This window comes from Centropristis striata, chromosome 6 (genome assembly GCF_030273125.1).
Source record: "Centropristis striata isolate RG_2023a ecotype Rhode Island chromosome 6, C.striata_1.0, whole genome shotgun sequence".
Taxonomy (NCBI): Eukaryota; Metazoa; Chordata; class Actinopteri; order Perciformes; family Serranidae; genus Centropristis; species Centropristis striata.
The window spans coordinates 21,894,718-21,912,629 of NC_081522.1; the positions used below are offsets into that span (position 1 = coordinate 21,894,718).

The 17,912-nt window shown below is 36.6% G+C and overlaps 1 protein-coding gene across 1 annotated transcript in view; it reads left to right on the top strand.

Moving 5' to 3' along the window:
* Positions 1-17,912, top strand: part of tmtc2b (transmembrane O-mannosyltransferase targeting cadherins 2b) — a 161,219-nt gene that overhangs the window by 103,392 nt on the left and 39,915 nt on the right. Inside the window, exons 4-8 of the mRNA XM_059335609.1 lie at positions 1,913-2,027; positions 3,507-3,592; positions 6,337-6,521; positions 8,931-9,009; positions 16,462-16,583. Coding sequence (XP_059191592.1) covers positions 1,913-2,027; positions 3,507-3,592; positions 6,337-6,521; positions 8,931-9,009; positions 16,462-16,583 — 587 coding nt within the window. The remainder of the gene's footprint in view (positions 1-1,912; positions 2,028-3,506; positions 3,593-6,336; positions 6,522-8,930; positions 9,010-16,461; positions 16,584-17,912) is intronic.

Consider the following 17,912-nt stretch of genomic DNA (forward strand, 5'->3'; position numbering starts at 1 on the left):
TCATCAGACACAGATTCCTGTCCAAAGCGAAGTTGTGAGAGCTGCTGAGGAGGGAGGCAGGGCCGGGACTCGCAAGGCAACAGCAGGACACGTTGTGTTAGCTAATTTCCCTTTCAGATTCTGAGCGGAGCTGAGGCGTGACAGCTGTTTGTTTTGGCAGGCCATCAGGCTGAACAGAGCAGCAGCAATGTCCCCGACTCACATTCATTACAGCTAATATGAGATTTGAACAGAACCCAACCTCAAACACAGAAACACTCGTTGGATTGTTTGAAGTGCAATATTTCAGAATGCACAGAGGAACTCTTTCATTCTTTAACTCATCTGCACTTAACTGAAGGACAGACAAATTAACCCTTTATCAGGCAAAGAACTATATTTGGTAACTTCAGGTAATATTTCGAGAAAAAAGTTGCAAATTTACTAGATTAAAGTGGCAAATCTACAAGAAAAAAAAGTCGCAGATTTACGAGAAAAAAGTGGGAAAAAAGCAACTTTTTTCTCCCAGATTCATCATTTTAAATCTCATAAATCTGTGCATTTTTTTCTCGTAGATTTGCCGCTTTAATCTCGCTAACTTTTTTCTCAAAATATTATTTTCGTATGTTTTTTTAACACATTCTGACAGTATGTTATATCCTTTCTGCTGAATCATAAATATCAGTTTTATTTGGAACCAGCTACTACATAAGACAAAAACAGTGTGCAGTATATAATAGATAATGTATACTGCTTTTCATAGTAGTAAAGTGAGCCCTGCACCTCTAGCATCAGTTAGCCGCTAGCATCAGTTAGCCACTAGCTTTCGCTAATGACCAAATTTCAATTTCAACTGTTTTTTACGTTTTTGAACTTCCGGTTAGATGCTAAACTGCATTTTGTTGTCTCAATACTTGTGCTGTTTGAAATGACAATAACTTATTATAACTGTAAGTTGTAAATTTAAATGTATTACCATTGTTGTGTCACTAGTCGTGTTTCCATCAACAAATTTCTATGCACATTTTGAAGATTTGCATGACAAAAGCTTGATGGAAACAGCAAAACTCGTTAAAACTTTGAAAAATGTGCATAATAGTTTTTACACTGGCTTGAGGTGTTTTTTTATATATTTCGGGGGGGGGGGGGATTCGCTTAACGGAAGATTGAAATGCTTTTTTTTTAATAAATTCTGATGTATCAAACATTTAACTCACCTGACTGATCGGATGTTCTTCTACTGTTCTTCTCTTCGTCTTCTAGTGTTTACGGATGGATTAGCCTGCAGAAATACATCACACTGCCATCTTCTGATGAAAGTACATTCATGCAGCTTTGTTTATTTGCTGTAAACCAGTTGATGGAAACGTCCCTAATTCACATTTTCTTTAATGACACATTTCAAAATTTCACTGCAACTTAAATGGAAACACAGCTACTAATGAATAGATGTGAGAAAACAGCCATTGTCGCATTTGTGCAGACTATAAAAGACTCAATGATGATATTATGTTTCATAGTCATCAGCGGTGGCACTTTCTTCTCGCTCCATCTCGCCTCTATATTTATTTTCACACTCCGAAGTCTGTGCACAAAATGTACAAAAGCTCTTAACAACAGTATTTCACCTGTCAGTTGCTGCACTCTGCTATTCAACACTAATGCCATTAACTGTGCAACAGCACTGTGGTGGTCCTATTTTCATTCAAACTGTCATAAGAATGGCTGGTGCCTCTCTTTACCCATAATGTTATTCTCGTCAGAGGTTACAAAACACAGACCTTGTGTCAGTAAAGGGCTGAGTTTAGGAAGAGAAAATGATTACTTGCCATAGAATGTCCTCCTGCTGCTTTAATCTAAAAGCTTTTAAAGAAAGTTATTAAAGAAGGTGGCCACAAATGTTTGACTAACCTTTTCTTTTGTAACCTGTCAGCATGGGGCAACCTTGGAAATGTGCTGAAGAGCCAGGGTGAGATGGAGGAGGCTGAACAGGCGTACAGAAATGCCCTCTATTACCGCAGCAACATGGCCGACATGCTGTATAACCTGTGAGTTTCTTCAATTTTTATATTGTTGTTAATCTGCCCTTCATCTGTTGATGTCATGGTGTGCTTTTGCACTGATTTTCTTTCAGGGCAAGACTCTACAGGTCACAAAATGTGATTTCAGTAGCTCTTAAATTCACCAAAGCTTCCAGTTGCATTGTATTCTGAAGGTTTTTACAGAGAAGTTTGTTTATATATCATTCATAGCCTGATTTATTAGCACATTTTATTCCTAAAAACATGGCAAAAATGATTTTATGGCTGTTGACAGTGTTTTCTGATTAAAGATATATTCTAATTCCCTCTAAAATGTCAAGAAAATGAAACAAGCATTTTGAATTTGGCTTCATCCAATCTTCAGATCCGTTCTGAAAGTATATGGAGTTACTTTTGTCTTTTATTATGCTATCAAACAGAATAGGCTCAGAAAATGTTCAGTCAAATATTGTATTGCAAGTAAAATTATTTTTTGATTAAAAAATGTGCAGATCAAAAACGCTTCATCCAAAAGTTTTGCTCGCTGTTGAGCTGAATCACGTCGGGCGGGACTTAGGCTGAAGATGTAAGACACGTCAAAATCTGACAGATTCAACAGCTTTTTGGTTTGAAAAGCAAAACTTTTGGATTTGCAACAATTTTTTTAAATATGCAAACAAAACTGCTGGATCCAAAATAATGCAGTTGTTATAAATTCCCTTTGTGACCAGCAAATACAACCTATTAATCTGTTCATTTGATTATATTGATATTGCTGATTTAAACAGGTTAATAATTTATTCAAGCACTTTTTAGTTCAGTCTGTTTGAGTCGGGCAGTTTACAGGGCAGCCATGTTTACGTTCGGGGGTCCTTAGAATCAGCATGTGTTGAACAATGTGTGTGTGTACTGACCTGCTGCTGAAAAAGTTTAAGATAAAGAAGTTAAAGTCAAAACGGTGTCCTTATTCCCTAACCGGAGTACGCTCACAGGGTGAAGAGTCCCAGCACAACACTTTCCCCCTATAGTTCTTTAATAGCAGTATTTACCAAAAAATTGTTTTACTTGCCTTAAAAAAATGATTGCCGTGTCGACAGCTTTCCTTTCAAACATATCCCTATTAGTGTCTTTCCTTAAGTGTGTCTCCTCTCCCGGCTGTTTTCAAAGACGGAGGAGTGTGTGTGAACAAATGGCCGACGTCTCCTCTTACATGCGTGTGTCCATTGATCAGAGCTGTTCTCTCAGAGGAAGTGCCGTCTTGTCTTGTATTCCCCAGAGGGCTGTCTGTCTGACAGGGTTATTAATGATGCTGTTTTAGCCCGAGGGAGGAAACACAAAACATCCACAGCAAACGCTCAATGTGTGCTCAAATGTCTGCGGTTTGCAAAAGATCTAAATCTCACCCTTCACTTTTATCAGCTGCTTGTGTTCTCGTCTAATCCGAACGTTTTAACTCGAAACCCTCTTTTAAACCGCCTCCACTGTCTTTCCTTTTGTGTGTTCCAGCGGTTTGCTGCTACAGGAGAGCAACAAGTTCTCCGAGGCGCTCCACTACTATAAGCTGGCCATTGTGAGCCGGCCAACTCTGGCCTGTAAGTACAGCTCTTCTTTTTTATTGACAATCTCCAGCTCTTGCGGTTGTGGCAGCGCTGTGTCCAGGCTACAGTGAACACAGGCTGTGGTTGTGTGAAGGGAGAGGAATAGGTGGCAAAGGGCAGCGGGTATACGACTGAGTTCAGCCTTCACCACGGCTGTCTGACTGAGATTCAAAGCCAAAGCCGTGTCAACAGATCAAGCATGATGTCATTTATTATGAATTCAGGCCACTCGCATTTCATTTTATCCTCGCATCCTCCCTCTTCTTCCCATGAGAGACATTCCCCTTCTTCTGCAGGAATGAAATTTTCCATACACTGTCATCTTCTGCAGGTTGATTAGAACAAATGGCTCACATTCTTACCTGATCATGCAATAAATTAGCTCCCCATTGTTCTCTGCATCAGTCAATGACAGATAAACAGAGAATCTTAAACGTCTCGTCCTTTCTTCCCCGGATTAATTATCGACCTAATCAAGATCACGGTTAGACTAGAAAATTTCCATTCAGCGTGCAATTATCCAATCTGTTATAGCCGATAACAAGGTTAATTAATTACCCTGAGCAGCAGACATGTTGAAGGCAGAATTAGAATGTGACAGTTTTAAGCGTTTTTCAAGGTTGAGCCATTATTCACCGCCTAATTGGGAGCTAACTAGTGCAAACTGTATCATTGTGTTTAATATGCAAAGCTATGCTGGTTTGTGATGAAGTGCTATTGATTTCTGTCACTTTTTTGCAAACAGAAAATCCATTTAGGAGGCTGATGAAATTGGAAAAAACTTGCTTTTGTCTCTGTGGTTTTTCTTATCTATTCCACGTTCAGTGCAGATCCACGAGATGGCAAAAAAAAAGCCTATATTTTGACCATCTACCACAACACCATGCAGCACAGATAAGACTGTAAGGTGTAAGCATGTGAAATAAAATAATATTGAATTTTTAAGATAACAAATGCCAAAGACAGAAAAGGAAGAAGATTGATGAAAAAAAAAAAGCCGGTTTGGTTCTCGACCACCCGCCTTTAACTTGATTACATGTAAACACCTTATAGAGGAGCCTTCCACATTGATCTGCTGTATCAAGTTAATTTATTCCAACAGCCAGACTTGATCGGGAGTTGTTTAGAGAGGGAGGTCCACCGAGACTAATTACCCTCCAGCTGCATATTGATTATTAGATGTTGTCTTTGGCAGCTCAAGGAAAAGTTTAACATGCATCCAAAATATCCCACAGGATGTATGCAAAGGTCAAACTTACAGTAAAGCATTCATAAAATCAACAGAGGTTTATTGTGCCAACTCAAAAGTGTTAATATATGTATATAATATGTATTAAAGTGGTCATTACTCATCTTTTCAGCACCATTGATCTCTGAGGCCTCTGGTCAGTGAGAGACTTTGATGTGAAGAAGTTGACCAAGTAGGGAAAATATCTATAGAGTTAGATTTGGCAGAAAAGACTCGATTCTTCTTAAGGGAAAAGTAGCTACAATGTTTTTTTTAACTGGTTATGAAACAGTCTCAGTTTAATATTGATGCCTCTTTATGGCCCACATAAGCAAACAAGACCATCAGTGAGAAGACTGGCTGTTTCTATATAGTTAGTCTTAATGCCTGTCCCCAGGTCTGATTAGATAAATAGATAATAGATATAATAGAAAAAAAAGAAGAAATATATAGAAAAAACAATAGTTATGAAATAATAGAAAATTGTATGAAAAATGATTCATATCAAGCATTTTTGTCTTTCACTTTCTTCCAAAACAAATGCCAGATCAAAATCCCGCCACACAAGGCTGTGGCGCAGTACTGCTTCTGTCCACAGAGGGCACCACAAAATCGACACAAAATTAAAGTACATTTTAGTGGCTTTAATTAATCCCCCATTAATAAAGACATACTTAACCATTAAATCATAGTTAAATTAACAATACAAACATGTAGGAAGAAGCTGCAATACAAGTAAGAAGAAAATTTGTGTTTTTGTGTTGAACTGTACACTGCAAAAAAGCCAACTTCTATTTTTTTGCCTAAAACAGATGATTTAACTGATTTAAGTTGGTAAAACTTGGAAATATAAATTATTGACATTTAGGGCAATAATGTAAGTTAGCACAACAAAGGAAGCCAGTTGTCTGCTCAAAAACAAATTGGTGAGTTGTTGTTACTTATATCTTTAAGTTGGGGTTCAAAACAAGGGACAATAGTTCTGCTAACTCTTATTTCTTTGTTGTGAAATGCGGGAAAGCGGTGAAATTCTGTCATTAGCGAAAGCTAGCGGCTAACTGATGCTAGCGGCGCTGCTTGTTACAGCTACGCTGTAACAAGCAGCGCTGGCTACTCTTACTTGCTTGTTACAGCGTAGCTGTAACAAGCAAGTAAGAGTAGCCATTAGTGTATCAATGCTAACTCAACATTGTGGTCGCAACATTAGCTGACATTTCATAGCGGCGTTACAATCGTGCCAATTCAGCAGAAGTTAGCAGAAGTAAGGATTAAAAGTTATTACAATGTTAAATTATAAGTTAGTACAACTTACAGTTGAGTTGACAAAAATCTGAATTCAGAGTTGAGCAAACTCAAAAACAAAACTTAAAATATTTAGTTTAATTGTCCAACTTAAAATGTTATCGAAGTTTGTTGCCTTGAAATTTTGAGTTCACCCAACTTTTCTTTTTTTGCAGTGTACCATTAAACCGGCATTAACACTCTCCTCTATGTTGTGTTTTACCAACAGCGGCCTACTTGAACACAGGCATCATCCTGATGAATCAGGGCCGCCTGGATGAGTCCAAGCGCACCTTCCTGACCTGCGCTGACATCCCTGATGAGAACCTGAAGGACCCCCACGCCCACAAGAGCTCCGTCACCAGTTGCTTGTACAACCTGGGCAAGTTGCTCCACGAACAGGGACACCAGGAGGTAACAACACAAACTCTAGAACACAAATATTTCCGCTTTTTGCTTTGAAACACTAAGAGATACATATATTTCAAAGCATTTCAGCATGCTGGCTGGCTTAGTACTGTTGATGGGACTAAAGTAATTATAAGCAACAGTAAATACCATTCATTCATTCATTACCATGGCTAATAGCTTATTCAACTTAGATGTTTTTACTGAGTTGAGATATAATGAGACAGTCATGGAAACAGTTATTAGACCAACCTTTTACTTCAATTTCTTTTTCATTTTAATGCCTGGTACAACTAAAGATATATTTGTTTGGACAAATATAATGATAACAACAACAAAAACAGCTGATAAGAATTAAATTAAACTCTTCTGAGGTATTTTTGTTGTTATCATTATATTTGTCCAAACAAATGCACCTTTAGTTGTACCAGGCATTAAAAAAGAACAAGAAATGGAAGAAAACAAGGGTACTTTAATAGTTTTTTCCATGACTGTATGTGATTCGTCAGTAAAAAAAACAAAAAAACAACCAATAACACCCTTAAATGCATTATGCAGAGATGAAATTTCTTCAAAAATACTGCTGTTCTATCTTCATTATGTATGTGTTGGCCCCACAAAATACTTTGACTGCATGTAGTGTAGTTTACACGCACCAATCTATTTTGTCACACATATATGTGTTTTAAAACATATCTGCAAACATATTTTGTCTAACAAACACCCCCATAGTTCCCATCAGAGTTGAAAGAGAGTTTCTTTACGTGCTGTAAAATGTAAAACCACAGTCAATTGAGATAAGATGCAGACGGTTGCCCAGGGAGCTTTTAGGACGGTGAGGAAATGCTCAGTTTTATATGGACATTTTCGAGAATAGCCTGTGTCATAGGGGACGCAGTGTTTTGTGCAGATAATCCTCAGGCTGTCTAACAAATTTGTTCTCTTTCACGCCCCTAAAGACCTACAGTGCTGGTTAAAGTAACTGGTTTTCCAGTGCTGCACATTTATATTGTACATAAGCACTGATTCTGCTGATTCAATCAGGAGTGAAGCAGCGGTACTGCAGATTCAATAAAGGCTTTTATAAATTGTTGGCATGCAGGAGAAAGAGAGCAGCCCCACTTCCTCTGACCTCGAACCGCGACATTTGCTTCAGCAATAAAGTAGCTGCAGCTCCTTCTACCATTTGAATCGCCGGACCTACACTCTAGACCAGTAGTTCTCAACCTTTTTGAGTCGCGACCCCCAATTTAACATGCATGTTGTCCGCGACCCCCACTCACTGAACAGAATCTCACACGCACAGTTCAGATCACCCAAAAAAGAAACAAAATGACCAAAAAAAAGGAAACAAAATGACCAAAAAAAGAAAACAAAATGACCAAAAAAAGGAAACAAAATGACTAAAAAAGACACAAAAAGACCAAAAAAGACACAAAATGACCCCAAAAAGAAACAAAATTACCAAAAAAGACACAAATTGACCACAAAATGACCCCAAAAAGAAACAAAATTACCAAAAAAGACACAAATTGACCACAAAATGATCAAAAAAAGACATAAAATGATCAAAAAAAGACACAAAATGACCAAAAAAAAAAATTACCCCTAAAAAAATCTAAATGACCAAAAAAGACACAAAATGACTAAAAAAAGACACAAAATGACCAAAAAAGACACAAATTGACCACAAAATTACCCCAAAAAGAAACAAAATTACCCCAAAAAGAAACAAAATGACCAAAAAAGACACAAATTGACCACAAAATGACAAAAAAAGACATAAAATGACCCCTAAAAAAAATCAAAATGACCAAAAAAGACACAAATTGACCACGAAATGATCAAAAAAGACACAAAATGATCAAAAAAAGACACAAAATGACCAAAAAAGACACAAATTAACCACAAAATGATCAAAAAAAGACACAAAATTATCAAAAAAAGACACAAAATGACAACAAAAAAAACACACAAAATGACCCAAAAAAAAAAGACATTAAGTGACCAAATAGACTAAAACACATTAACACATGAACACTTTAACACAGTGGAGACAGAGCTGACTTCCAAAATGATTTGGCGACCCCCAGAAATCATCTAGCGACCCAAATTGGGGTCCCAACCCCAAGGTTGAGAACAGCTCCTCTATACACACCAGAGTCAATATGTGACACCGCTCTAGTCGTCTTAACAGCCGTGACGCTGAGGATAGACCCTTTCTGCACCACTCTGTATGAACCAGCCTCCCGGCGACCCCCAATTCCACGCTGTGTATTCACAGTGCCGGGGCCCCGGCTGCAGGGGAGGAATGACTCGTTACCCCCAGCGCCAGTTTCTCTGGCGAGGTCTCTCCGCTCTCTAATGCAAACATCCCCCAGCTTTTCTCTTTTTTTGTATTTGTTTCATTCACAGGAGGCCCTCACAGTGTTTAAAGAAGCAATACAGAAAATGCCAAGACAGTTTGCACCACAGAGCCTCTACAACATGATGGGTAAGAGCTGCTTTTGTTTTTGCTTTTTTGTTTCCACACCACAAACATAAAAAGCTGCAGTTTTTAATACAGTTGAATATGGGGGGAAATAATTAACTTATATACAGTACAGGCCAAAAGTTTGGACACACACCTTCTCATTCAATGCATTTCCTTTATTTTCATGACTATTTACATTGTAGATTCATCAAAACTATTAATGAACACATGTGGAATTATGTACTTAACAAAAAAGTGTGAAATAACTGAAAACGTCTTATATTCTAGTAAGCAAAGGGTGGCTACTTTGAGGAATCTAAAATACAAGACATGTTTTCAGTTATTTCACACTTTTTTGTTAAGTACATAATTCCATATGTGTTCATTCATAGTTTGATGAATCTACAATGTAATTGTCATGAAAATAAAGAAAACGCATTGTATGAGAAGGTGTGTGTCCAAACTTTTGGCCTGTACTGTACATCACTGTAAAATTCCCCCAGTTGATTACTTACATTAAGACAATTATTTTTTGCATTACAAGTTTCCTGAATTGTTATGTTTAAATATGCAAATGGGGCATGGTTTTTAATACAGGTGAATATGGGGGAAGTAATTAACTTATACACATCACTGTAAAATTCCCCCAGTTGATTACTTACATTAAGACAGAGGTGTCAAACTCTGGCCCGCGGGCCAAATTTGGCCCGCAGTATTATTATATTTGGCCCGCAAGGCAATACCAAATTATTATTATACAGCGCAAATAATACTACAAATCCCAGAATGCTCTACTGGTGTTTTGGCTTGAACACAGTAGATCAGTGTGTAGCAAACTGAGCAACAATTAAAGTTGTCTTTATGCACTTTTTCTTGCTAGTCCAAGGTTTGAATGGTTGCACATTCATTGAAGGATATTATTATTAGTCATTTGGTTTATTATTGTTATTTTATTCTCACATTTATTTTTAGCGTGGAAAAAATATTACTGTTAAATTTAAATTTAAAGAAGGCCGCATATAAAATAAAGGGACATACGATTTTTATTTAAATTTTATTTATGAAATGAATGCCATTGATGTGTTTGTTTGTTTTATTTGATATTCAATTTTGCATGTTTGCAATATTAAGTTATATCAAGCTTTGCTTGTTCCGTTTCGTTTGAACTTGTTTAGGTGAATTTTTTCAATAAATATCAATGTTGGCCCGTGAGTTTTACATTTTGGCCCACTGTGTATTTGAGTTTGACACCCCTGCATTAAGACAATTATTTTTTGCAGTACAAGTTTTCTGAATTGTTATGTTTAAATATGCAAATGAGGCATTACATCTGTGCTTATTTGCATTCATTTTCAGAACAGAAATATGAACATTTTGTTGACATATTCATCAAAGGTTTTCACAGAGGGATTGTTGGATATGTGTTTTTTTACACTCCATAAATCAAAAAATACTGTCAACAGCCAGCGGGGGGTAAAAAAATCAATTTTCGCCCATGTTTTTTAGGAATAAAATGTTTTATGAATAAGGCTATGAATGATATATGAACAAACCCCTCTGTGAAAACGTTGAGAATATAGATAGAAATGAAAGTTGAAAGTTTGGTGTATGTAAGTGCTGCTGAGGTAGAGCTCTGTCTCAGAGGATGAGTGGGAAAACAATTGTAAAAAAATGCCTTTATGTAGTGTAAAATCCTATATATTTATAGACATTACAGGTGAATTGGGGCAAGAATTTTAACTCGTAAATATCACCATAAATATCAAGAAACTTGCTCAGCTGATGAATTGCATTGAGATTCATTTGTACTACAAGTTTTCTGAAATGTTTAAATATTTAAATTAACTTTTGGGGAACGAAGGAGAACTCTACAAAAAACAAATAAATACACCTAAATGTGTGTTTGTAATGCTTTATATCTACTGTTAAAAGACAAATTGTCTGATAAAAGATAAATTTCAAAATTGACCAATGCATTAAAAAAAGATTTTGCCCATCTGGACCAGGAAAAATAACAGACAGTGTGTGAGAAGGGTTATTTTTTGAGTATTTTGGAGCACTTGGCTGCTATTACATCATGCTTTTTTATTATTATTATTATTATTATTATTATTATTATGTCTTTCTGGATCATTTATAAGAGATCATGTTTTGCTTCAGGGACTGTCTTTACTGAACTTCAGTCAAGATTAGTAGATAATATTTGCAAGTGAAAACACAGCTTACAGCCCTATTAGCTGTTTGATACTTGCAGCTTTGAATGTGGATACAGCCCGGGGCTAAAATATAGGTTAATAGATGGATAGATGGATAGATAGATAGATAGATAGATGGATAGATGGATAGATAACAACACAATTAAATAAGAACAACCTATGCATACTTCAAGCAATAAAATATAAAAATACAATAAAATACAATAAAAAATAAAGTGTCTAAAGAAGGAGTATGTATTAAGGAGTAGAATTCCAGTGCAGAATAAATATGAATATGCAGTATAGAAATGTTGGTGCTGTGAAACAAATAAGGTGCAATGAACAGTGTGCATAGTGACTGTATGTAATGAACCAGACTATTATTTGTTATTGTACAGTGTGATGGCATGTGGCAAGAAATATTTTTTGAATCTGTCCCAAATCACTTGTATCAGTTCAAATTTGCACAAAACAAATAGAATAATTGTTTGTCATATTACATTTCTTTATTTTCCATGTGCAGAAAAGAGGTCAAACATTTGTCATAGAGCTATCGCTGTGAGAATTCAGAAGATGTTAACCTTTGGGTCACATTTCCAGTTGTGAATCTTAAACCTGGGGCTTACTGTAAGCCCTTAGTTATTAGGTATGAAGATGAAAACTAGATTAGGCTCACTCTCGCTTCCTGCAGCCCAGTGTTCAGGTTAAACCAGGGATAAGATATGCGGCAAAAATGTTTTAAAGACTGCTGGAAAAAAGTAAAATGTGTAAAATCAGTGTCATATAGAGCAGCTATTCTCAACCTTGGGGTCGGGACCCCAATTGGGATCGCGAGATGATTTCTGGGGGTCGCCAAATCATTTTGGAAGTCAGCTCTGTCTCCACTGTGTTAAAGTGTTCATGTGTTAATGTCTTTAAGTCTTTTTGGTCATTTTGTGTTGGATTTTTTTTGTCATTTTGTGTCTTTTTTGGTAAATTTGTGTCTTTTTGGTCATTTTGTGTCTTTTTTTGATCATTTTGTGGTCAATTTGTTTCTTTTTTGGTCATTTTGTTTCCTTTTTTGGTCATTTTGTGTCTTTTTTTTGTCGTTTTGTTTCCTTTTTTGGTCATTTTGTGTCTTTTTTTAGTCATTTTATGTCTTTTTTTGGTCATTTTGTGTCTTTTTTGGTCATTTTGTTTCCTTTTGGTCATTTTGTGTCTTTTTTGATCATTTGGTGGTCATTTTGTGTCTTTTTTGGTCATTTTGTGTCTTTTTGATCGTTTTGTTGTCAATTTGTGTCTTTTTTGGTCATTTTGTTTCCTTTTTGGTCATTTTGTGTCTTTTTTTATCATTTTGTGTTTTTTTTGGTCATTTTGTTTCTCTTTTGTATGATCTGAACTGCGCGTGTGAGATTCTGTTCAGTGAGCGGGGGTCGTGGACAACATGCATGTTAAATTGGGGGTCGCGACTCAAAAAGTTTGAGATCTACTGATATAGACATCAAGCAAATAACCATTATATCATTTTTTATCCTTGTTTGAGAAGTCTAACTTGAATGGAGACAGGAGGACAATATCATGTTAAACAGCGTTAATTTGCTTTTCACTACAAGGACAAGCCAGCTTGTTAGATTGCAGCTGTAGAACAGCTGCTTTCTGCCTCATTATAGCTGCTTTCTCTTTGCTTTTTTTACTTTTTTTTCTCTCTCTGTCTCCCTACTGCTTTTTTCTCGCTCACACACACATGCAGCTACTTAAACACACACACATACACTAAAACCTGAAACGTCTGTAACTCGGTAGTGCCGCAGGTTCGCTTATGTGGAGGCAAAATGCAATTTGACAGTGCTACCGAGATTATGTCAAAATGTTGATGAAAGCTGCAGTCAGCGTTAAGGAGCAGCGCTGCGTCTGTAATGGAGGCACCGAGCCAGAGATCTGAGATTTCTGCAGCTTAGCGTTTGTTTTCCTCGATGAACTGATTTGCACATTTGGCACACCTGCTCGTATCTATCTCCAGCTCTCGCTCGCTGTGCTGCTCTCATGCTGTTTGTCAGACGCCAAGGAGCAGAAGCTTTCATCAGAGGCAGACCTGGGTGGTAATCTGCACCCTGCTGGTCTCGCTCCAACACTCTCTGGTGGGCCCAGGAATGTTCCACTCCGAGGAGCTGGTTTTCAGCTCCTTGGATTCCATGTCACTTCTAATTGCACGTTGATGTTTGCGCTAATCTCATGCAGAGGTCTGCTGCCAGCAGGGCGAGAAGTATTTTGGCTGCTTTTAAAATCCATCAACTAATGAAGCAGTCAAAACAGACCTTTACATATATGTTTTTATAAATGGCTCAGTGCTGAAAAAAAAAAAAGTGACTTGAAAAATGTGAAAATCAAAATGTGAGTGTGACTGAAAACAGAAATAAAAAAAAAAGTATCTAATTTTAAAAAGCTTTTTTTTTTATGTTAAAACCCATTGAACAGCTCTAATCCGTTAATAGGGTGTCCTGTATTGCATTTATCCTGTTTTGACCATATTTCCTGAACAAATGAATATAAAACAGGTTACAAAAATATCACTGTGACGTATACGTCAGTGATATCAGACTTTTAACCTAAAAATCATCATGGAAATAATTTCAACGGGTTAACATACTTTTTCGAGCTACTGTAGTAATTCTTAATGCCGGCCACGAGGCTATTGGGTTAGATTACGATAAAACCAGCAAGTTCTCCTGCAGCAACCATCCATGGGTGGTCCACGGCATTTTTGCTGGGCTCGCTGGAGAATCAGAACCAGGACTGAGCCAGCTAGACTCTAAGACCATGCTGCAGTTAAATGAGAGGTTTTCTAGTTCTGGTCTGGTGCTCATGGAAACGCTTGCTGTTGTCACAGGCGCCTCCAAACACACACACACAAGATGAAAGTTGTAGCTGCTTTAAGAGATGTGCACTGCAAAAAAAGAAAAGTTGGGTGAACTCAAAATTTCAAGGCAACAAACTTCGATAAAATTTTAAGTTGGACAATTAAACTAAATATTTTAAGTTTTGTTTTTGAGTTTGCTCAACTCTGAATTCAGATTTTTGTCAACTCAACTGTAAGTTGTACTAACTTATAATTTTACATTGTAATAACTTTTAATCCTTACTTCTGCTAACTTCTGCAATGTGCTGAATTGGCACGATTGTAACGCTGCTATGAAATGTCAGCTAATGTTGCGACCACAATTTTGAGTTAGCATTGATACGCTAATGGCTACTCTTGTCGCTGTAACAAGCAGCGCCGCTAGCATCAGTTAGCTGCTAGCATCAGTTAGCCGCTAGCATCAGTTAGCCGCTAACATCAGTTAGCCGATAGCTTTCGCTAATGAATTTCACCGCTTTCCCGCATTTCACAACAAAGAAATAAGAGTTAGCAGAACTATTGTCCCTTGTTGTGAACCCCAACTTAAAGATATAAGTAACAACAACTCACAAACTTGTTTTTGAGCAGACAACTGGCTTCCTTTGTTGTGCTAACTTACATTATTGCCCTAAATGTCAATAATTTATATTTCCAAGTTTTACCGACTTAAATCACTGTTTTAGGCCAAAAAATACACATTGGCTTTTTTGCAGTGTGGTCATTACACATATTTCTGTGAGATCACATTGATTTTGTGTCACTATGTAGATTGACAGATTGGTATCAAATGTACGATATCATCTAATCCATTCTTAGCTGTTAGCTGTTGACAGCATGTTGGATTTCCAACACTTAAATCTGAAACACAAGTCTGAACTGATGGATATCATCTTGAAAATATATTCTCATGTATTGCTTTACGTCTCGAGGGAGAAATCTCTTAAGCCTGCAGCTTTATTTTTTTTCACAATAAAAGGAAGTCACATATTAAATTTGATGTCTTTTACATGCCTACATATTAAAAGGTATTATTACACAGCGTTATCCCTCATTCAGTAAAAGGAGAGTGTGTTTTCAAGTCATTAAAAGGTCCCAGAGTTGTGATTAAGCGTGTGACACCTGTTGCTTATCGCAGTCTCCTATCAGGGAAGTGATTAGTCCTAATCCTCTTGGAATTAAAGTGTCAGTCCACTCTAGTCTAAACAACGTGTCCGCTCAGGTTCTAGTGACATTTTAACAACTGGGATACATTCACTTTCTTTCCCTAAATGTTATAATGTTGATTTTAACTGTGTTGTGTCTAATTACCAGTCGATTCTTGCAATAATACACGTGTTATTGGATGGCTATGAAAGAGAGGCTATTGTTTTTTCAGGTGTGAGCATGCAGAGGGTCAGATGTGGGAGTGGGAGAGGTATCACATGATGTCTGACCAATCAGGGAGGCTGAGAGAGTGTTATACAGGTTTTGCTTAACAGTTTTTAAGCCACAACCATCTCTGCTTGTTTCACTTAACCCATAAGAACCTATGGTGACATGGGTGTCACAAACATTGTAAATGTTCTAGTAATGTTCGTGTATGTTGTTTTTAAGTACATAAGTGTGTTTTTCAGTTTTCTACAGCTACAGCAGCTTGTTGAGAAGCCATCAAATGAAGCTATGTTATTTATATTAATTTATTATTGATTTATTATTATTTTGTTACTTAAAAGAAATCTGAAATGGAATTTGTAGTCTAACAGCACTATCAATGTCACATTTTTTATATATGTTGTGGAGATGCAAAGAAAAAGGCAAATTTGTGTTTTTGTAAGTCAAGTCAAGTCAAGTCAAGCTTTATTTATAAAGCACATTTAAAACAACCGGGGTTGACCAAAGTGCTGTACAGATATCACAGTAATCAGAAAAGGTGTCTAGTTTATTCATTCAAAAATAAGAAATATCATAAACATAAATTCCATAAACGCCCCATGCAACATATATGTCAGATCAAAGATCTTTGACATTTAGTTTTTATTAAACATCATAAATGTGTTCTATGTGGTTCACTTGTTCTGTTGAACATCCCCCATAATTTTCCTTTAAGGATTACTGGGTCTGGGTTCTTATGGGTTAAAGTTGCCGACTGGATATCTGGAAAATTTGCTGTAATCAAAAGTAGATCATGAATAGTTTCTGCTGTGTGAATGCAACCTAAAACAAATGCTAGCATCTACATTCTCTTACTTTAGTGCCAAATATTATACAAGTAAACATATCATTTTAAAACAGCAGAGATGTGAGGCCAGATGTCATGCCCCTCTAGATTGAGGTCTCACTGCTGCTCTGTCAGGGACGATGAACAATGAGAAGATGTCTTAACCTCTGACAGCTTGACCCCTGACCTTTAGTTCTCTCTGACAGGAGAGGCCTACATCAGACTGAACAAGCTGACTGATGCTGAACACTGGTACAGAGAGTCCCTGCGAGCCAAGCCGGACCACATCCCTGCACACCTCACCTACGGAAAACTCCTGGCCATGACGGTAAGACTTTGATTTCTCTTTCTATTCACCTGTTTTTCTGCACATTTGAAGTATTGCATTAGAAATGCTAAAGAGAAGCAGCATAATACGATCAGACTTCCTCAACTGGGCAAACAAGTGTTCTCTTGATTTTTCAACCAAGTCATTTTGTGTCTTTTTTTGGTAATTTTGTTTCCTTTTTTTGTAATTTTGTGTCTTTTTTTGGTCATTTTGTGTCTTTTTTAAGTCATTTTGTGCCTTTTTTTGGTCATTTTGTGTCTTTTTTAAGTCATTTTGTGCCTTTTTTTGGTCATTTTGTGTCTTTTTTTGAGTCATTTTGTGTCTTTTTTTGGTACTTTTGTGTCTTTTTTGGTTATTGTAATATATAGTCTTATGTGGAATGTATTTTCCTCACCTAAACTTGCTTATTTTTTCCATTTTTTTTACTATGCTGAAGAGGTATTAAAGATACAGATATGGAAATACCTTTATCAAAATAGTTGTGATCAAGCAGAAAAGTAACTCTTTAACCCTTAATCAGGCAAAGAACTATATTTGGTAACTTCAGGTAATATTTTGAGAAAAAAGTTGCAAATTTACTAGATTAAAGTGGCAAATCTACAAGAAAGAAGTTGCAGATTTAAGAGATTTAAAGTGGCAAATCTGTGCGAAAAAAGTCGCAGATTTAAAAGAAAAAAGTGGGAAAAAACAACTTTTTTCTCCCAGATTCACCACTTTAAATGTCATAAATCTACGCATTTTTTTCTCGTAGATTTGCCACTTTAATCTTGTAAACTTTTTTCTCAAAATATTATTTTCATATGTTGTTTTTTTTACACATTCTGGCTGTATGTAATATCCTCTAATATTCTCTAGGGTTTAAATTTGGAATTTGCAAGTATTTCAATGAGTGTCCTATTAAGGGTTAAAGTGGTGAATCTCTGTCCTCTGTCCATTTTTCTTTCTTGCTTGGGTTTAGATGGTTGAGACAACTTGGTTTGTTTCCAGTTTGGAATATACATATCCCTTTCACTGCGCTGTGTTCTAGCTGATTACAGCCGTGCATCACCTATAGTGCCTAATTCTGACAAAACTAAGCTGAGGCTCATTTTATCAGATTTTCTGTTTTGCAACAATTCAAATGTTCACATTTGCCCCACAATTGCCTTAAAACAGCTTTTCTCAACCTTGGGGTCGCGAGATGATTTCTGGGGGTCGCCAAATCATTTTTCATTTTCATTTTTCAACCAAGTCATTTTGTGTCTTTTTTGGTAATTTTGTTTCCTTTTTTTGGTCATTTTGTGTCTTTTTTTTGTAATTTTGCGTCTTTTTATTTGGTCATTTTGTGTC